The sequence below is a fragment of the Primulina tabacum genome, chromosome 2, assembly GCF_025594145.1.
Source record: "Primulina tabacum isolate GXHZ01 chromosome 2, ASM2559414v2, whole genome shotgun sequence".
NCBI classification, from domain to species: domain Eukaryota; kingdom Viridiplantae; phylum Streptophyta; class Magnoliopsida; order Lamiales; family Gesneriaceae; genus Primulina; species Primulina tabacum.
The window spans coordinates 13,282,863-13,305,436 of NC_134551.1; the positions used below are offsets into that span (position 1 = coordinate 13,282,863).

A 22,574-nucleotide genomic window follows, 5' to 3' on the forward strand; every position below is an offset into this window, starting at 1 on the left:
TTATTGACGCCGACTAATTTTCGAAAAATTAGGATGAAGAAATCCCATCCAATTCTAGTCATTTTACAAGACATGAATAAATTAAAGTGCATTAGGAGTTTGATGATAACAATAGCCGCGATGAGCGATGGAAAAAATAATGTTATTTTGATTTTATATGTTTATGTCTTTGCGATTCATCGGTATTATAAAATTTTGTTCTTGGTGTTTTATCTTTCAATTTTAGTCTTTTTTCCACATGAATGTTGATGTTACACTGTACATATCAGATTTACATCGTGACATCGGGGAAAAAATTGAAATTGGAAAAAAAATAACAGCTTAAGACTGTCATATATGTTCTAAAATTTTTTCAGTTAACAATCCAATCACACTTTTATCCCACCAATTTGATTAGTACACCCCCTGTTTTCAGTTAAATTACATTCTGTTCGATAAAATTTTATCTAGAAAGAAATTAAAACAATATAGAAATATATTTCTTTTTTTAAAAAAAAAATCTTTTCACATCACACCACTAGATCATACAATTTAATTGTCAAAATATCATAATTGCGAAATGGATTCTAATTTTAAACATATAAATTTATCAAATGTACATAATAATAATAAAAATTATATATTATATCATATACAATATATGTGCAGTACCGCTAGTTATATTGATTATTGAGTATGAAATAGTTATAAATTAGAGGAACAAAATTTGCTCTATCAAATGTTTTTTTAAAAAAATTGTTTTAGAATAATCTTCTTGAAATAACTATATAAAGTATTTATATGTTTTAATTTAAATTCATTTAAACAATTTATTTTCTAAGTTTTTTCTTACTTTAAAATCTCTACAACGAATGAGACCATAACATTTAAAATTAGTAATATACCATGCCATGTACACAATATCACAATAAATCCATCTTTTCTATACTTGCAATAATATTAAATTGGCAAAATTGGCAAAAACTTGTATGAGACGATCTCACAAATCATATTTTATGATACGGATCTCTTATTTGATTTATCCATGAAAAAATATTACTTTTTATGCTAATAGTATTGATTTTAATTGTGAACATCGGTAGAGCTAACCGTCTCACAGATAAAGATTCGTGACATCGTCTCACAAGAGACCTACTTTTTTATGTTTGATGGATCAAGTGTCACAAATTTTGGTGTCATGATAAATTTTAAAAAAACGCCAACAATACAACTCTAAAATTATAAAGTATTTTTTTTTATTTAATAAAAAATATTATAACAATATATTTTAATAAATTTGTGTATTTTTTTATCATTATCATATCTACTTTATACTGTTTTAAAAAATATTAAATATTTTCTTTAATATTTATCCTAAATTTGAATTTTTAAATGATTTTGTCATTCTTAATATAAAAAGTTATCATAAGAAGATATTAAATTAAAAAAAACGAAAAAATTTAACACAAAATATCACATATATATATATATGAAAACAGCGTGTGCGAAATGCGTGTTAGTTACATAGAAATATTAAATATCATTATCATTTACACGCTACAAAATTTGGTGTTTTTTGTAAAATTAGTGACGATATTATCAATTAAAATAAATAAAATATATCAAAATAGAAAGAAAGTATGTTAGCATATGTGTATATATATTTTTAATATCTTGTTTATCTATTATATCTATTTTCGTGTCTGTCAATGATAAGATTCATTTATTGGATGTGTTTAAGTATATCCAAATTGTACATCGAATGAATGAGTCATCTTATTGGTAGATACGAAAATGAACACGATAGATCGACAACATATCAAAATCTGCATATCTATACTATATTATTAAGTGTGAGGACATGATAATAACTACCTAGAGAGAACACAACCTTTTTCTTCGAATTTTACCCTTATATGATACTAATATTACACTTTTGTTTTTTGTTTTTGTTTTTTTAATTTCAACACATAATATTCCAATTTTACCCTTATATGATACTAATATTACGCTTTTGTTTTTTGTTTTTTTTTTCAATTTCAACACACACATTTATTTTTATTTTTTTTATTTCAACAATTCAAATATCAATTTAGTCCCTCCATAATTTGTCAAATTTCACTTTAGTCCATCAATAATGATAAAAAAGATTGTACACATATGCATCGCGTGTGCAGAGTAACTAGTATATATAATATATATATATATATATACATATTGTTTAGAATAGTATATCATTTCAAAAAATATTAATTGTTATTTATCGATATAGAATTCTAATTGATTAAGTGTTGATTACTATCATATTTGAAATTTGAATAAAGATTCGACTAAGTTTGTTCCATTCAGGATTTTGTATGTGTATATATATATATATATAGAAAGTAGCTGGTCTTTGTACAAATTCACAACACAATCTTACAAAACAAAGGAGATCATTGGTAGTTTTGTGTTAACCTTAATAAATGAACTCGCTCTCACTCTGAGCGGTGCCATATGATCCCTGTATTCGAAGCACTCAAAACCCGCCACGTGTCTCGTAACCGGGGCACCTCCAGCATCCCCAATTCCTCCCCAGCCGTGGCATCTCCTCCCCTTTTCTTCAACACAAAGTATATTCCCAAACACCCCCACCTGATTTGTTCATACACACGTATATTTATGCGGCTGTGATACAATTATTCATTAATATTTGTCCTTTTTCTGGCATTTGCTAGGCAATAGGATACATCACTTTGTTTTTGTTTTTATTTGTTTTCGTTTGATGCAAAAGGGTATTAGGGATCTGTTAGATTTGGGGGATTTTCCGGGGTTTTCTTGAATTCGAATTTTCAGGAAATTCAGGGCTCTGGTGTTTTCAGAATCCCCATTCTCAGGTGAATCGTTAGTCTTTTTTTTTTTCCGTTTCCAATATGTGTGTGTATTCTCTTTTTTCTTTGATCGAATTTACGTATAAAGAGTGATCTTTGGATGGAAAGTTTCCTTCTTTGAGGCGAATCTGCGCTCGAGTCTGATGTTGTTGCAGTGATTTCGGGCCACTCATAAGAAATTTAAATTGCTGGAGTATTTATTTGATTTTATCCTTCAAGATCAGGTTTTTTTTCCCAAAAAAATTGATTTTATTGGATTTTTTTTAATCCAAGTGTGAAAAGTGCTGAATTTTGGGTTCTGTATGAGGAATTGAGGGAAGCGAGTGGGAGCATACCTTTTTTTTAATCATGAAACCAATGAGAATATCTTATGTGCAATTATCAGGAAATTGACAATCTAAACAAAGTGGAAGTCAAACGTGAATGCCAAAATTTTGATCAGCAAAATCAATCTGTGTCCTTATTGGATTGCACCATGGTGACTGCTGGCTCCACCCCGAGCTCTAATGATGACATTCCACGTGTTAAATTCTTGTGTAGCTTTTCGGGTAGTATATTGCCACGACCCCAAGATGGTAAACTTAGATATGTCGGAGGTGAGACACGTATTGTGAACGTCCCGCGTAATATAACTTATGAAGAACTCATGGAGAAAATGAGGGAGCTTTTGGAAGGTGCGGCTTTGTTGAAATACCAACAGCCAGATGAGGATCTTGATGCCTTGGTATCTGTTGTCAACGATGATGATGTCACAAATATGATGGAGGAGTACGACAAGTTAGGATCCAGGGACGGGTTTACCAGGTTGAGGATATTTTTGTTTTTGCATAATGATCAGGATGGTTCATTGCATTTTGGTGATGGAGATGAAAGGGATAATGAGAGGAGGTATGTGGATGCTTTGAACAACCTTAACGAATCTCCCGAATTTAGAAAGCAGCCTGAGGAGTCTTTGGTAGTGGGGGCTTTTGACGATGGCCATACAGCTGAACAGTTCTTTAATCAGATGAATCTAGAGGGTAGCTTCCTTGGTCAAAGAAACATGGACTTGCCAATCGCTCAGATGAATTTACGGCGCCTAACGATACCTCATTTGGGTTCGGGCCAACCTCAACAATCGATAGCTCAAAGATATAACGAGATGGAGGCACCATGGAGTCCTGGTTACTATTCCCCAAGGCATCCTGGAAACATAGATCAGAGACAATTTGCAGAGTTTCCAAGTTCGCCTTCCTCTCGCTGTCGAACGCCATATGGAGACTTTCCTGACAGAATTTATTCTGAGGACTACAGTCGGGCTCCGGTCAATACTCAATTCATTTATGAACAACCTCCACAGTATTCAGACAATGTAGTGTTAATTCCTACCGGATCTGCTGTCAATGAGAAGGATGGATTTCCTGGTAACATACTCCAAGGGTCCAGCACCTATGAAGGAAACAGTATTTGTGAGAATTGCAGGATGAATTTTCCAAAAAGTAAAGTTTATCCTGAATCTTCTAGGAAGGCCAGTGAACAGTCACATCTGAGACTCCTAACCTGGGAAATGGGTATATTCAGGTCCCTAATTCTTGCTCAGAGTGCCCTCCAAACCGGGAAGTGTACATGTTGTCGGATGCAAATATGCACCCTGTGTATCAAAATGATCCTCGATTCGTGCATCCTAAGACCCATAATCATGAAAGAGGATGGGTTTCACCACATCAGTCAAATCCTTGGGCCGAGGAATCGAGACCGCATATATCTGTTGCTGGAAGGTTGGCTGATGGCTACACTATTGAAAATGGTGTGAATATCCTCCATGGTCATGGTAATGTATGTGATGGACACCATGTGCAATCATCTTACATCCATCATGATGATCAACGATATGCTCGGTCCGAGGTAGAGTATGGTTGTCAACTGTTTCAGGACCATGCTGTGGCAAGTGGATCACATATTCATCTGCCATGTGCTGACGGAATTCGCTATGTAAAGCCTGCCTATAGATATGGGGATGATAATCTCCACCCGGCACCGCAATGTCACATTCCTTCACAAGCTCTATGGAGAAATGGAGTTCCCTCCTATGACGCATCAGTCTCACATCAGCTCTTGAATGGCTCCGTTGGTACTGGATTCATCCGAGGTACAGTGGAGGGTAGTCCCAGAGTTCAAGCTTTTTTAGAGAATCAGAATCTTTGGGCTGACTCATCCCAAAAAATCGCGGGCTTCAATGGGTCTCACATGCCAGAATATTTTAATCTCCAATCTGTGAAATTGACACCTAGTATGTACACTGTGGAGAATCCTCATCAATATGGTCTGGAACCCGTCCAATCAACAGCTGAGCTGACTAAGTTTGGTACTTCCAACGGCCCTTTTCCGAAGTCTGACCCAGCATTTCTAGCAGATGATAAATCAATTCCTGTTGCTGCTGCTAGTATAGATTGTAGAAACGATACAGATATTACCAAAGAATCAAATCATGCAGGAGCAGGAGAAACTTCTGTTACGTGTGGTATTATGGACAGGAATTCCAATGGTTTAGCATCTTATGCATCCATTAAATCAAATGTTCCGGAACCCACTGTAGAAAATGGTGGGGCTGCGACGGTAGATGCAACCAGAGTTAGTTTTCCTGAGGAGTCTTTACATGTCCAGTTGGAAGTCTTGCCGGAGTTAACTGCATGTGTAGAAGAGGCGGCCTTGCAAAGTATGAAGGAGATGAAGTCTCAAATTCAAGATGATGAGGGTTTGGGGGTCGAGCATAAAGTAGTTGCAAATGAACATACTCAAAAGGATGCAGATGGAGTTGTAAGTATTGAGTAAATTTTAATCGACAAATTTAGTGTCTTTTTTTGTCACTAAAAATATTTTCTTTCTTTATATAGGACACCAATACAGAATTGGAGGCAGAATTCGATAATGAAAATGTTTACAACTCCAAGATAGAGCCGACAAAAGCTGAGGCGGAAGCGATAGATCAAGGATTACAGGTTATAATTGATTTTTTATTAGTTTATGTGATCTTTATGCCATTGGAGAAATTTATATCCGTCATAAATGTTTTAATCACAAATTATTTTTCTTCTGCTCATCCGCTGTCATTTATTATTTCTTCATTTTGTTACCCTTGTAGACAATAAAAAGTGAAGATCTGGAGGAGATCCGGGAGTTAGGTTCTGGGACATATGGTGCAGTGTATCATGGCAAATGGAAGGGCTCGGATGTAGCAATAAAAAGAATAAAAGCCAGCTGCTTTGCTGGAAAGCCTTCTGAAAGGGAACGACTAGTAAGCTTTTCCTTTCAATTAAATGCGTAATTGTTTAAACAATCTTCGTTCCATGTTAACTTCTTCTTTAACTGCAACAATTTTCATCCCATGTTTATGGTATACAACATTGATTATTTGTGGACTTTTGTCGCATAAATTTTGTGTTTTCTATCTTCTGCAAATGAATTAATATTTTAAATTTTCTTTCCTATGATTCCACCAATAGGAGGAATTAGTTGAAAAATGATATAATTTCTGTCTTATTCAGCATCTTGTTAAAATGCTGATAAATTTGTCATTTTAGTTCAGATCAATATAATTTCTAACGAACATGTGTACCTGCTGGTTTGTTACAGGATAGCAAGTGCTGATGATAAATTGTGTAATTCCTGGAATGACTTATGATACATTTGGTTAAGTTCAATGTCTCTTTGACGAACACGCAGACATGACCTTATAATAGTTCTGTTTTTCTTGCTAGTGGTGATTATACCCTCCGATTGACTTGTAACTTTTACAACAATGTTGTCAATATATCAACTGAATTATTTCGTTTTTTTCATGTTCCCTTTTTAAAACACTCGGTTTAATAACTTGTTTAGATTTTTCATATTGGTTTTTAAGTTTTAACTCGATCTTTCCCAAACATAGATTGCTGATTTCTGGAAGGAGGCGCTGATATTAAGTTCATTGCACCATCCAAATGTTGTCTCTTTTTACGGTGTAGTTCGTGATGGTGAAGATGGATCTTTAGCAACAGTGACCGAGTTCATGATTAATGGATCTCTTAAACAATTTTTGCAGAAGAAAGACAGGTTATTTCCTTTCTCATCGGCCAGCATATCTGTAACACCGATTATTGATATGCCATGTTTATGATTATTTTTTGGGCAGAACAATCGATAGACGCAAAAGACTAATAATAGCAATGGATGCTGCATTTGGTATGGAGTACTTGCACGGAAAGAATATCGTTCATTTTGACTTAAAATGTGAGAATTTGCTGGTAAATATGAGAGACCCTCATCGTCCAGTTTGCAAGGTAACTTTAAAGACTGAACAAGGACATTTGAGTTTCTGTGGTAGTCCGTTTACTGCGTTTGCTAAATGACTAGTTTTGGATGAAGGGCAAACCTAAAACTCGATATTCTCCGGGAGCGGGTGTGTTGGGAATATGAGTTTTTATGTTAACCCATTTTCTTTTGACTGAATTTTGTTTTAGATTGGGGATCTCGGCTTATCAAAGGTGAAACAACACACTTTAGTGTCCGGAGGTGTTCGTGGGACATTACCATGGATGGCACCCGAACTCTTGAGTGGGAAGAGCAACATGGTAACTGAGAAGGTAATTGTGGTTCAATTTGAGCTGCTGTACCTGTTTTTGATATCTCTTTCATGCATCCATACATATTTTATTTTACTTATGTTTTACATTTTCATTCTTCAGATCGACGTGTACTCATTTGGGATTGTCATGTGGGAATTGCTGACTGGTGATGAACCCTATGCAGATATGCACTGTGCTTCTATAATTGGTATGCACAATATTTTTGGGCATTTGATTCTTGGCTTAGAAGATGGTCACCATTTGTTTTTATCTCTTGATGAGTCCAATTTATATAAAAAGATAAAAATGATCGATCTCATTATTCTTCAAGAAAGTAAACATCTTGATTTAAAATGTCCATACTATTTTACGTAGGAGGGATCGTGAACAACACATTGCGGCCACAAATCCCAACATGGTGCGACCCCGAATGGAAGTCATTGATGGAAAGTTGTTGGGCATCTGATCCGGCACAGAGGCCATCGTTTTCAGAAATTTCGCAGAAATTAAGAAACATGGCCGCAGCAATGAATTTGAAATAATCCTTCACCAGAAATGAGCTTTCACGTGCATCTTGCCTTAAAGATAATATGGCTGCAGAACCAAGCACGTTCCGCCGCCTTAAAATAAAGCATACACGAAATCGTGTAATGTTTTCCATCTTGTTCATTTGAGTGTAATAATGTGCCTTCGGACGTGCTATCACTCTGGAGGATTTATAGAAATGTGATTTGTTATATACTATTTGACATACGGTTATTGATGTTGCTTTATGCAGCTATGTATGCCTCTTATGGTAGTAGTATTGGTTGTACACTTGAGCTGTTTTTTTTATCTCATGCTCTAGTGTAGAACAAAGGACCTACACTTTGAATAATTAATTGATTTATAGAGAGGTAATGTGTGATTTTTTTTTTTTTAATTTTTTTTTAAATGTAGGAATCGAATTGAGTGGAATATTAGTTATATTTGATTCACGCAAAATTTGTAATTTTTAATTTTTAATTTCCAAGGGCCAGTTTGAATTCCGACTTGTTTAGAAATTAAAACGAGTTTTAGGAAGATCAAGTTTGTTTTGATCGAGGCGATGATATCAAATATTGGTTGATATTCCATCGATAAAATATCAGTAAAGTTTGTTGATTTCTTGATTATCCGTTACAGAAACCAAGCATTTCGATAATTAATTTTAATGAAAATTACAAATTATAGACATTATTTTCCATGTTTTCGATATCTTAAGTGAGATTTCTGTCTTTTTTTTTAATGATTGTTTGGGTACAAATTTAATGATTATAAAAAGGGGTTGGCATGAACAACTGAATTAACAAATCCTCGCGGGTCAAATTCGGTGACACCATATATATTTATATAATATATATAAAAAAATATTTCATTTCATTTCCCAATTCCTCTGAAGCTCAATAATATTTTGTACCAAATTCTCACGGTTTTAATGTCAACAGCTTCTCACGTGCCACATGCTTCCTAAGCCTCGTTCACACGTGTCCGTGCCTGGAATTCATAAAAACTGGATCGAATTGATTTGAAGGAATATAAACATGACAAAAAATTGTGTGAGACGGTCTCACGGGTCGTGTTTTGTGTCCATGAAAAATTATTACTTTTTATGCCAAGAGTATTTATTTCTTTATTGTGAATATTGGTAGGGTTGACCTGTCTCACAGATAAATTTTTGTGAGACCGTCTCGTAAGAGACATATTCTATAAATATATATTTTATATTTATAGAGTATGACACGGTAATTGTATTTGAAATCTATTATGAAACTGATTAGCTTGATATTTATTATATTTGCATCCAAACAAATCAAGAAACTTTAAAGTGTCATAATTTTTAAATCTATCATTTTAAATTTATCAATCCAAATATAATTTAAATTTTTTTTTTCAGTTATCGCCTTTATATCCATGCCTGATTATGTAAGATTGTTACATAATTAGTTACATGAATTTTTTTGTAGGACAAATAGCATTTAACATACATGTGAAAACCTAAAAAACTAAAACATATAATCACTTGAATAAAATTAATGATTTTTTAAAACCCACGTAAGAAAATGTGGAAAACACGTTTTTTTTTTTTAAAAAAAAAACAGGTTATAAAGTGTTTTAATTTAAGATAAATGATAACACGTTTTATATTTTTTCGATATTTCACGAGATGACACTTGCAATTTGCCAGAGTTTTTTTTTTTTTTTTTTTTGTGTGACATGCAATTATGCACTTGATAGATTAATTCTGGGAATATATACTTCACATCAAGCTTACCAATGTGGTGATAAAATAATTAGTAAAAATAAATAATCAAACCAATTTCCTCTCATAATTTCAAAATAATTTACAAGTGTAAGCCATAGAATTTATGTGTAGATAAGGGCAAAAGTCAATTTATTGGATGCCAATAAATAGTTGGGTTAGGTGGAAAGAATGGTTTGACAATTGTTAAATGAAACTAGTCGTTAATTTATCAGAGGGTTAGGGATTCAGTTTGAGCTCAGCAGCTGCGTCTGTTTGTAGCGTAGTCTCTTAATTATTGTACATAAAAAGTGATTTTAGATCATAACAGCTTCATTAAATTAATTAAACAAGTTTACAAATGTCAAAAGGTTGTAGGATTATAGTTACTATGATCAATTATATGACAATGTTTTTAAAGTTACATGTACATAACTGTCCTCGATTTCAAACCCCAATCAACAATATTTTATAACAAAATATATTATTAGTATTTAATAAAAGTAAATTTAAACATATTTTTATTATGCTACCAGAAAACCGGTAGATCGAAGCATAATTCCTTTTCCATTTCATTGAATTGGATCGAGCATTTATTAATAGTATTTAAACAAGTAGAGGAAGTATAAAGACTCTTAAACCTACTTAAACCTTGGCTTTCATATCAGGAATATACTGTAGGATCGATCGATGTCGTTTTACCAAAAACTATAGTTGATGGTAACAGTGAGTTCAAATTTTTTAGATAGTACCACAAATCAAGTACTACGTTTCGATTGCTCTATTAAGTATAGACAATTATTTCATTCAACAATCTCTCTCAATAATTACGGTCCTTTCGATTAATGAGAATCAAACTCATAACTTTGACTTTGATATCAATTATAGAACCAATCGCTTCCATTTTACCAAAACTTATATATGGTGTTAACGGTGCAACTCAAATATTTTAAATCGTATAGTAACTCAAGCACCACGTTTCGACTGTTCTGCTCATCATAGACAATTATTACATCCAAAATATGTGTAAATGAGTTCAGTTTAATCTACTTTTAGAATATTACTCTTAAGGTTGATCGGCCACCATTGCTCTAAAAAATTTGAGTATGTCTCTTGTGGAACGGTCTCACAGATCTATTTCAGTAAGACTGGTCAACTCGATAAACATTTAAAATGAAAATTAATTCTATTAGCATAGAATATAATAATTTTTAATGAATCAGATTGAGTTAAAAATCTGTATCTCAAAATTGACTCGCGAGACAGTATCATATGAATTTTTTTTGGAAAACTTTTTATATGAGGCTAGGGATGTAAACGAACCAAACAGTTCGTAAGCTATTCGAAGCTCGATTCGATAAAAGCTCGTTTGAGCTCGTTTAATGAGGCTCATTAAGATAAACAAACCAAACTCAAGCTTTACAGTATTCGTCTCGTTAGCTCGTGAACATGTTCGTTGGTAAGTTCATGAATAATCTTTTAGATGGAAAATAATAGTTTTGATATTTGATTTATTGATTTTGCATATTATTTATGAAATATATAGAAAAATCTATTAAATCTATTTATTATAATAAATTTACAAATTTTAACAAGAATAATATATTTTTCTTTAAATATATAATTTACTTTTTTATTAATTTAATGAAAATTTAAATGTATAATTCATATTTATTAAGTTTGTTTAGACTCGATAAAGGCTTGAATAAGCTCGTGAGCCATGCATATATTCGTTAAATAAAGCTCAAGCTCGGCTCGATTATAAACGAACCAAGCTCAAACATTCAAGAGTTCGGCTCGGCTCGACTCGATCACATCCCTATATGAGGCCAAACGTAATGAATTGTTATAGTATAAAATTACTATTTATTGAACAAATTATGTGAATTTTATATACAATCTAGATTATTAAAGTGAAGTATTAAAATTTATATATGAGTGAAATCTTAGTTTTTATATGAAATATTACTCAAATGTTAGGAAATGCTGCTGGAATTTAATGTTTTAAGAGAGCGGAGGGATAAAATGATCACTAGCAATATAATTATTCTCCTCCAGTCATGTGTTTATTAATTTAATTTAATTAACGATGATTACTCCAACGATATTTAATAAAAATTTATTATTAAAATAAAATTATGAATCCCAAATAGTCTAAATGCTTTGCATGAAATGTTAGAATAATATTTCTGTCAAAACAAATACATAATTATATTAACGTGTCTTACTTCGTCAAACCCGTTCTGTTACGAGGGCAGACTTTTTAAGACTCTTGTATATGTAATTAAACAAACGTTAAATCTTACGTCGTTTGCCAGGTGGCCTACAGAATAAGACAAAAACTTGTGAGAGACGGTCTCACGAGTGGTATTTTGTGAGACAGATCTATTATTTGGGTCATCCATGAAAAAATATAACTTTTTATGCTAAAACAATACTATTACTTTTTATTTTGAATATCAGTAGGATTGACCCGTCTCATAAATAAAGATTCATGAGACCGTCTCACAAGAAACCTACTCACAAAATAATTGTATCTATATTGTATGGGATTCAATAAATTGATATAAAAACATATTGTTATGAATTTTAGAAATATTTATGTTGGATTCTTAATGCTGTGAAATGTTGATATGAGAGATGGTCTTACGGATCTTTATCCATGAGACAGATCAATTCTGTCCATTTTTACAATAGTAAGTAATACTTTTAGCATAAAAAATAATAATTTTTTATGTGTGACATAAATAGGATATCCGTCTTACAAAACTAACTCATGAGACCGTCTCATAATTTTTTTTTTTTTGTGTTAGGTGTTTTCTATATTTAAATCATATGTCCTCTTTTAAATTGGAATGAAAACATTTGTATGGCCTTAAATGTATAGTTTTTGGGAATGTTGACACATTGCATTAAGTAATTTATTCATTTATGATCATATTATATATGCATAATAAATAAAAAAATAGAGAAAATAACAGCTCAAAATTTAATTTCAACCACTGTATTTTTTATTCTCAGCTTATTTAACTACTATAGAGACTTATGTCAAAGCAATAAGTGGACTAAAAGAATATTCCAATTTAATTTATTTGTCGAAGGCTCGTCCGATTTGTTGCTCTAACACACTAAGTGTAATCAAGGGAAATTTGGGACGACCTTGGAACGACGTACGGTCACCGCGGCCTGAGCCCCATCGCCCAATAAGTCAACACTTCATATATTTATGTAGGCAAAAACAAGGGAAATTTGGGACGACCTTGGAACGACGTACGGTCACCGCAGCCTGAGCCCCATCGCCCAATAAGTCAACACTTTATATATTTATGTAGGCAAAAACTTGTGTGAGATGGTCTCACGAGTCGTATTTTGTGAGACGGATATTTTATTTGGGTTATCCATGAAAAAATATTACTTTTTATGCTAAGAATATTACTTTTTATTGTGACTATCGGTATGGTTGACCCGTCTCACAGATAAAAATTTGTGAGATCGTCTCACAAGAGACCTACTCATTTATGTATGATAAAAATGTATTAGATATATTTTTTACTAGGAGGCGATGCGAAATTGTTAGACGATACACTTTAAAAAATAGCCCAACTTTTTTTATCAGTATGATTGGATTAAGAGAGTGTTTGCAAAATATTTCTACTTTAAAATAAGCGTTTAAATCTACGGATTACAAAGATGTGAAGAAAAATAACAAGTGGTTGATATTTGAAAAACAGAAGTGTAAATCTGAAAATCAGATGTGAGTAAATAATGTTTGATAGATAAGTGATTACAATATTAAATTGTTATCATATCATTCTCGTGGAAACAAAATCAACATCTCATTACCTTATAAATTTTAGATTAAGCAGAATCTGAGTTTAAAAAAACACACAAAACTGATTTTTTTAATCCTAAGGCCAAAAATTACTTTTTCTTTTTAATGATTGTAAACACTCACTAAAATCGAAAATCCAAATTCATCAAATCCTTATCTCAAAATGCATCCTTATAATGGCTAATTAATGAGATGCTAGACTTAGAACATTACCCTAATATTACATCTAATGGTCCTAAGTATTTACTCTCATCCAAAAAATAATAATAAACCTTTAAATATAAAAAATAATAAATGTGAATTGTTCGATAGATAATACCAACCACTTCGAAAATAGCCCAAGTTTTCCGTTTCCAAAAATATAGGTAGGTGATTTTGCAAATTAACATGTCGAAGACGCCTTATTCACTTGATTCTGGATTTATGAAGCAAGCAAATCAAATTCGAACTAATTAAATTTTGTACCCTTGTACTCTAGGTCAACCTGCTAGTTCAATATAAATTAATCCAAAAAAATAATAAAAATAAAACAATAATTAAATACGTAAATTTAAGTTAAATTCTTGGTTTAAAATCGTCAAAAGTAAGTTGAACTTCATAAACAAGCTGAAAATTCAAACATATTTAAGAACACCATTTACACCAAATCTAGTTTTGATTACCTGAAGCTTGACTAAAAATATATAAAACGGCTAACCCAATTAATCGATCTCTTCAATTAGTTTAATATACTTAAATATAATAATCAAGAAATTAATTCTCTTTCTCCACCAAATCTCCTTAAAAAAAAAAAGAAATTAAATATCACAAGATAGGTCTTCTTTGCTGATGCAAGAAAGTGCAATGTCAATGGAGAGAGAGATTCTAGCCTTGAGAGAAAGACAAACAGAAGCATGCTTTCTTCTTTCCTAAAGATCTGACTCAATTTGAGTATTTATTTTAAATTTGTCACATCTTTTTAAATTTTGATTGTTTTCTCCTTGTAATATCTATGGAAGTGCGTTTCCGGACCCTTTGTTTCTGATTAATTAAACATTAAGTAGGGAACCAAGGTCAATCAATTGGGTTCTCCCAGTTTCTAAAAGTTTGTGAAATTAATTTTTTTTATATTTCCCTCACCTTTTTAGTAATTTAATCGAGATTAAATCCCCACGCCAACTCGTTTAATTTTACTTTTAGGATGTTTTCAAGAAACAATACAAAACCATGCCACCAAGATCCATCACTATTTATAGACCTAATTAATTATATCTCACCACTAAAAAAAAAATTATTAGTGACATTTTTTGAAAAATAAATTATTATGCTCATCAGAAATTTTTAGCAAGTTGTGATCGATGCAGAAATAATGTTCCAACTGAAAAACATGATAGGATTGACAAGAAATTTGATATTTAATCCTGTTTTTATCTGTTTTGGCTTCTTCTAATCGTTTTCTTACCTTGTTAAAACATTAACTTAAAAAGTAATGGAACTCCATTTTTCGAAAAAAATTCTTGAAGATTTTGAGTATATCCTGTCAGAATTATGAGGATCCACGAATATACATCAAATTTCAATCGACACCATGCACGTCAACGGCATATATAATTTAAAAGTTGCATATATTGAAATTTGTCGGCAGATTTGATTCAAAAATACTATTTGGAGATCGTTTTATTCCTAAAAGATTGCATAAAAAATTTAGGTTTATTTCCGGTTTTGAGTTGTGCAAAATACAACGAACAATCCAAGTTTCACGTGTCGACTGTTAGTTACATAACACAATGTTCCTAAATTTTTTATGCTAAGAGTATTAATTTTTATTGTGAATATCGGTATGGTCTCACAGATAAAGATGCGTGAGACCGTCTCACAAGAGACCTACTCTATGTCAGTATTGAAAAGGTCTTCCAATGGATATATATTAGATTAACCCGACTCATAAATTTAATCGGATAAAGTTGAATTAATAATGGTGATTAGGATTAGATTAGTTATTTTACTGAGACTTGACTTTGCGACTGATTAGATTAGATAAATGTGAAGTATTTCAATCAACTGCTAATTACGAGGACAAAAATACCCCCAATAATCGAACATTTTATACAATTAGTTGGCGACAAAAAGAGAGGATGTATAATTTCTTCTTTCTTGAAATGTACTCAAATTCACGACAGATGATTAGAGTGAATTAAGGAAATTCAATTGACAAATTTAATTATAAGATTTATATATTTTTAAAAATAACATTTAAAATTTATTATATTAATTAGTATCCGCTCCTGCTATGATTTTATACACACACACACACACACAAATTCAAATTATTAAAATTTTAAAATTTTTTTTTAATATTGACCTAATTAATGCTGCTTCCATTACACCTGTTTGATCTATCTAATTACTTAGAATTTCCAAGACACAAAAAGTAATTGCAACCCCAAAAAGCAAATGATTATAATATAAATATATATTTTTTGAAATAAATTTAAATTTTTTTAGTCATGTTATAATAATAATAATAATAATAATAATAATAATAATAATAATAATAATAATAATATATCATGACTGACCTAATCCAAAACCAAAATGATAATTGCAGAAACCCTAGAGATTAAGGAAGCTGCAAGACTTTCCAAGTATCACATCATCATTCTCCCACCTATAAATTCAGGTCTTCCCTTCTGACATTTTGACACAACAACAAAAAACATTTTTCATCTGTTTTCAGATTTGTCTGCAGAATTTTTTTACAATTTACAAGGGAAGAAAGAAGAAATCAAATATTAATATAATCTAGAAGATGGGGAGAGCACCTTGTTGTGACAAAGCTAATGTGAAGAAAGGACCATGGTCTCCTGAAGAAGATGCGACACTCAAAGCTTATATTGACAAGCATGGGACTGGTGGAAATTGGATTGCTCTTCCTCAGAAAATCGGTATACATACTGTTGTATTAACCAACTTGTATGAATGAATTCGTATCGTCTTCGGATTTTGATTAGAGGGCTTTCTTTTTGAAGTTCATAGTTTTTTATGTGGCATTTAAATTCGATTTTTGAGATGAAACTGTGAAAGTAGATGCTCGTGAAAAAAGTTGTAACTTAAATTTAAGTACATAGGTATCTGGATCATCATATATGATTTGATATCTATTTTCCATGTTCATAAATGATTTGGTGTTAATTTTGTACTGATATAGGGATTAAGAGATGTGGGAAGAGCTGCAGATTAAGATGGCTGAATTATTTGAGGCCGAATATTAAGCATGGTGGATTTACTGAAGAAGAAGATAATATCATTTGTAGCCTATATATAAGTATAGGCAGCAGGTTAATTTCTTCTCCTTGACTATTTACCTCAAAAAACACCAACAGAAAATATAGAAATCCTCGAAAAAACACATGCAACGGCTTCAGCCGAAACTACTTGTCTTTTTGCCGTTGTCTATGATCCTCTTTGTCTAAAAATTTGGAAAATCACATGTTCATGATCATAAATCATATAATTTCTCTGAAGGGATTTGGAAATTTCCTTTTCATATCATTTTTTTATTATCAAAAGATTAAAAACCATATTATATATTAGGGTTTCTTGATTTTTAATTCTATTTTTTTGGGTTTTCAAAACAGGTGGTCAATCATTGCAGCACAGCTGCCTGGAAGGACAGACAATGACATCAAAAACTACTGGAACACGAGGTTGAAGAAGAAATTGCTGGGAAGGAGTAAAAATTCGGCTGCGAATCAAAGTTTATCGATCTCCGATCAAGATCCTTCAAAAGATCACACGAATAGTGGAGAAGAGAGCACCTACAGTTTAGAAAACCTAAGCAATTCAGCCTTGGAAAGGCTTCAGCTTCATATCCAGCTTCAAAGCCTTCAAAATCCATTCTCGTTTTACAATAACCCATCACTTTGGCCTAAAATGAATCATCTGCAGCAAAAAATGATCCAAACCCTTCATTCTTTGGATGAAAATCAAAACATTATCGGCCCTCAAGCTTCTGCTATCACTAGTCTTGATCACGACTATCACTGTTTAATGAGCAATTTAAAGACTACAAACGAAGGACTTGTTAAGAATACTACTTTCAAAAGTCCAGAAAGCAATTTTCAAGACTCAAATCCGATAATGGGGCAAATGGACAGCACAGGAATTGATCAGTCGGGTGGTTCAGGTTTCACTCAAGGAGAAATGGATGAATTACTGAGTATCAAAGTTTCCAACTTTCTTGCAACAGATCAGAGTGCTCAGGTTCCTGAATTTGATTGTTTCAAACAAATGGATATATCGAAGGAGAATTTCGCATGGTGGGGCAATGAATTTGAGGCAAATTCAGCTTCTTCAAACTCGTGGGATTCCGGAAATATGCTTAATCAATCTGGAGAAATAATGTATCAAGATTATGGATTAGGATACAATATGCAGTGAGAAAAAGATGCGTGAGAGATGTGTAGGATATTGATGAGTTCTATTTGTTTTTTTAAAGAGTTCTATTTGTTGTTGCTTCATAAAGGAGGGGAAAAGAGGAGAGATGGTGATTGCATGTTTTGTAAATTGTGTGGATAAAATTATGTTCTTTGCCTATTTTGCTGAAGATATACGCGCATGACATGACTTCAAGTGTTTTTTTTTTATACCTATTTTCATGATTCTATATGTCAGCAAATTTTAAACTCTTCTGCCAGGTGATTCAGAAATCGAGTACTGAAAACCGTTGCCAACATTATGCAACAAAAACAAATATTATATATATTTCAATTTTTCATAATCAGTATGCTATTGGAATTATATAAATTAAGTGTTTTACCAGAATTACACCTTGGCGTTTAGCCCAAGGTCAATCAACAATTATACGAAAAACAAGCAAGAAAAGAATCAACACTCATTTATAGTGGCTCGAACCGAACGAAGTCCTACATCCACACGATCAGAGATCCTTCCACTAGAACCAAGAAGAAAAGGAGTTTACAATGATTCAAACACATAAGCCTACCACTTCTCTTCACGCATGAACAGAAAGAACTCAATGTATTCACGCACACACAAACCCTTAGAACACAGGCTTACAAGTGCACAAAAGCTATGAAAACATGTATGCAAGATATGCTTGAGAGAGTATATATTCATCTGTATTTTCTCTTCTTCTTCGACCAGTCTCTGTCTTTACATTTAGCAAATTGTCCCTTTCACTTTCGGTTGATGAGTCCGGTTTCTGTTATGTCAGTTTCCTTGGCCCATTTAGTCTGGATCCATTTGTGTAAGCGATCATTTCCTTTAACTGACTTGTGCTAGCCTGGGCTCCCGTGTGAACATAAGTATAAAATATTTTGTAAGATCCAAAATGTGATAATGTAACCAAACTGCATGCGAATCTAGAGAAAATAAAAAAATTACTAATTAAAGGGTTTTAGTTGCATGAATTAAAAATAGGGTGCAAGCCTATATGTTTAAAATGCACTGTTCTACACGAATGCATGAAACTATGTTTTAAAACTTATTCGAGACGCGATCGAGGAACGGAAACCGATGGCTGAAAAAGGGAAAATATTTTTATTAAGTAATTATTTTTAATTATTTAAAATATGGTATATGCTATATGATATTTTCGAAAATGAGGGTGTTTTGATTGAGATGTTTTTATACGCGAGTATTATTTTTAAATGGTATTCGATTTTTGACGAAAATATGAACTTTTTGACAACTCGACTGATATTTTCACGAACTTTCCTAAACAAAATATTTTAAAAATTACTTAATGAGCCTATTATACCATGTTAATGGGTCTATGCTCATATTAGGAGTTTTATATCAAAAATAAAAGCCCCAAACCCAACCACAAAACCCTTTAAACACACGTCCCTCACTCTTAAACACACAAGGACTCTCCTCTTCCCCAAAACACACGCACACACAAGATTTTGAAGAAGGGAAGCCACAGTTTTTGAAGGGGAATCAGCCTAAGTTTTTCTACGTCGCCGTTCTTTGCATCGCCAAACGTTTTCGTGCGTATTTACTGGCCTTAATCTTCTTTTCACTCATCTATCACATCATATTACATGTTTGAAGTATGTTTGCATGGAAATATGTTAGAGTCTTGTATTTATTTTCGTTTTGATGTCATAGCATGTTAATAACTCATGTTTTTGTGATCCAAAGCTTACGATACCTTTGCACAAAGGGGCTGCCATGGTAGGGGCTGCATGAGGGACGTTTTCCATTGGTTTTAGAGTCCTTAAGGGCATGATCAAAGGCTGGACATAATCAGCCATCAGAAGGAACGAAAATAAGAATCCTAGTGGGTTGGGACTCTTCGGCTAGGGCTTTCCTCGTGAGCCACAGCTGTAGCTGCTGTTAGGGCATGGCTAGGAGTCCTACGAGGGCTATATGTCGGTCCTAGGGTGGCTGCACAAGGGGTAGTTCGAAGTGCTAGGAGATCTCTCGAGGGCAAGGGGGCGCACATGTGCATGTGTGGTTGGGTTAGAGGGGCTGGGCTTCCAGGTCCTTTGGGCTCGGTCCAGTTGGGTTCGTAGGGGTCCAGTAGGGTCTAAGGTGGCTGCACTAGGGATGGCTCGAAGTCAAGGACGATCGCGTGAGGGAGGAAACTTGTTGCATGCGTGTGTGATCGGGTTTGAGGGGCTGTGAAACATCTACTACTTAAAAAACACTACTAGAAAATTTTTTTTGCAAGCTCAACTTTCAAAAATTACTTATGCATGCATGCAAGACTACCAGAAAATACGCTTTTATAAATAATCGTAATTCAATGACAAATAAGTTACTGTAGTTTCAAAATGTTGACAACTCAATGATGTGCGTAGAATAAAACCAAGTAAAAATCCTGGAAAAACACCAACATATCGTAACAAACATATGAACTGATCATGTCTACTCAGAACTCATAAAAATGTGATGTGCGGAAGGTATGGTCCTCGAGTCATGTGCGCACACCCAATCCCGCTTACTAAGAATTCGGCACCTCCAGCCTTCTCATCGACATGCTCACCTGCATCATTCACGCCTAGTGAGTCTAAAGACTCAACACACCTGTAACGTTATAAAAAATACATATACATATCATGCAGCGGTGAAAAAATACCATATTAAACATACATTTCATGATCATGAAAAATCGTATGCATAAACGTAACCCGTCAAAACATAATAATAACCATAGCACATATCATCATATCAACATATACGTGTATATTTTCTTAATTTGAATTCCGTTCGTCAACTTTGACTTTCGTATTATCATGTCAGTCGATGGATCCATCTACGTGTAACCGAGGTACCCGGTGGCGAGGACATCAGCGACAACATTACCCGTCCATTGAGCCCTAGCCTTACATGTCATCATGTCATTGTGTCATCGTATTAGTCACAACCAACTCACATCCTTAAAAAACGTGTCATGATATTCATGACTTAATAAAAGCATACACATACATAATTTTTTCCTTAAAACCAAGCATGCACCGTATCTTTCATAATTACATAAAATTATATAAATGATGCATAAACATGTAAAAACATGATAAATTTATGCTCGGGGCGTTGTCAGGACTAAAAACTCACCTTAGGTGCAAAATGACCATTTTGCCCCCTGGAAACCCAAAATGACCGTTTTACCCCTGGACCTCTAAATTTCGACCCGAAGTTTACCAAACTCCTTAAAACACCTCAAAACATATTTAAAAGTATTTCTTAGACGTGAACTCGAGTCTGTTTCAAAACTTAATCGAATCGTTTTAAAACTTGGACCGGGGTCACGGTTTTAACCCGAATCGACCCGACACTCAATCAAAATTTTCCCAAACTTTACCACCCTAAAACACATTCTAACAGCCCCTAAACTTCACATACCGGACCCACTAAGGCTCCTGAAATTGCCCAAATAGCTGCTGGAATTTATCGCGCACCCACCTCCGAAAACCCTAATACCCCAAACTCGAAAACTATCGACCCTAGGCTCTACCAGCTTGGACCAGCCTTGGACCGACCCATCATAGCCCTCCTTAGGACCTTCCTAGACCTGATCAAACCAACCCCTCGGCCCCATGCACGTTGCACCAATCCAACAGCCGCAAGTCACCAAAGAAGCACAACCCTAATCGATCGGCTTTGTGGGAAGGTCCAGCAGCATTTGAGCCGTCCTCAGCCATGTCTCAGACCCACAAGGGTCTGATCTAGGCCTTGGATTGACCCTTGCACTGCCATCTCAAACCCAACCGCCAATCACCCCACAACCGAGCCACACCTTCAAGGAAAGCGCCCGACCCTTCAACCACCTGCACCCTCACCGACTCCAGCACTATTTTCCCTTACACCTTGACATGTTTCAGCGCCCCAGAAACAGCAACTGACAGTCCCTTGCACAGCCACATGAAAAATGTGAGTAAGATGCAAAAAGGTTCAAGATTTCATGTATAACTTGAAGATCACTACATTTTCGAGCACATACATAATTTTCAGCATAATATGGGAGTGAATGATGAGAAAACGAAAATACAAATGTTCCTTGTGAAAGGGGATCTGTTACGGGTTCCCAGAATGCGCAACGGAAGTTTTAAAAAATTTACAATAGCAAAACCAAGCAACCCTCACTAGTATGTAGAAAATACGAAAAACACAAAATCATACATAGTGTGTTTTAGAGTTTTACCTATCAATCACAAAGATTGATGATGGCTCCAACTAAGTTGTTAAACAACTTAGCTCTTCAATGGGTAGACAATCTACAATCTTGCCTTGAGCACTCCTTGCTCAAAATCAAGCTCACCACCAACAAGCTAGAACCACATTACACTTGCACTGGGAAATGCAAGGCATTTTTTTTTATTGAGAATTTTGCTTTCAATTCATCAAATGAAGAAACAAATTTTTTTAAGAAATTGAGAGCTAAATTTGGCCAAAGGTGGGAGGAGAGAAGGGAAAAATTTTCTTGGTGCTTGAAAATGTTAAAAGCGCATGTGCATGACATGTCTTGTTTATTGAAAAAAGTTGTTTGCCAACTCTTCACTTCCCTTGCATGCAATTTGGGCTTGTAAGATGTACAAAGC

General features: G+C 33.6%; 2 protein-coding genes across 2 annotated transcripts; both read left to right on the forward strand.

The window, feature by feature from the left end:
• Nucleotides 1–2,389: 2,389 nt before the first annotated feature.
• LOC142530539 (RAF-like serine/threonine-protein kinase 24) lies at nt 2,390–8,246 on the forward strand. Its single transcript, XM_075636373.1, is given in 9 exon segments — nt 2,390–4,605; nt 4,608–5,645; nt 5,723–5,827; nt 5,971–6,123; nt 6,757–6,920; nt 7,000–7,147; nt 7,328–7,450; nt 7,553–7,640; nt 7,808–8,246. Coding segments are annotated over 9 exon segments (3,267 nt in total). The 5' UTR covers nt 2,390–3,324; the 3' UTR covers nt 7,975–8,246.
• A 7,863-nt stretch (nt 8,247–16,109) lies between these two features.
• LOC142537397 (transcription factor MYB36-like) lies at nt 16,110–18,099 on the forward strand. The gene is made up of 3 exons (XM_075642929.1): nt 16,110–16,448; nt 16,712–16,841; nt 17,142–18,099. The coding sequence occupies exons 1-3, from the start codon at nt 16,313–16,315 to the stop codon at nt 17,941–17,943; spliced, it is 1,068 nt and encodes a 355-aa protein (XP_075499044.1). The 5' UTR covers nt 16,110–16,312; the 3' UTR covers nt 17,944–18,099.
• The last annotated feature ends 4,475 nt before the right edge of the window (nt 18,100–22,574 follow it).

Bases quoted from the DNA above. Each gene is read 5' to 3' on its own strand.
- LOC142537397 (XM_075642929.1), top strand. From the start codon at position 16,313: ATGGGGAGAGCACCTTGTTGTGACAAAGCTAATGTGAAGAAAGGACCA. The intron at 16,449-16,711 runs GTATACATACTG...GTACTGATATAG, and splicing joins TGCTCTTCCTCAGAAAATCG to GGATTAAGAGATGTGGGAAG. The intron at 16,842-17,141 runs GTTAATTTCTTC...TTTTCAAAACAG, and splicing joins TATATAAGTATAGGCAGCAG to GTGGTCAATCATTGCAGCAC.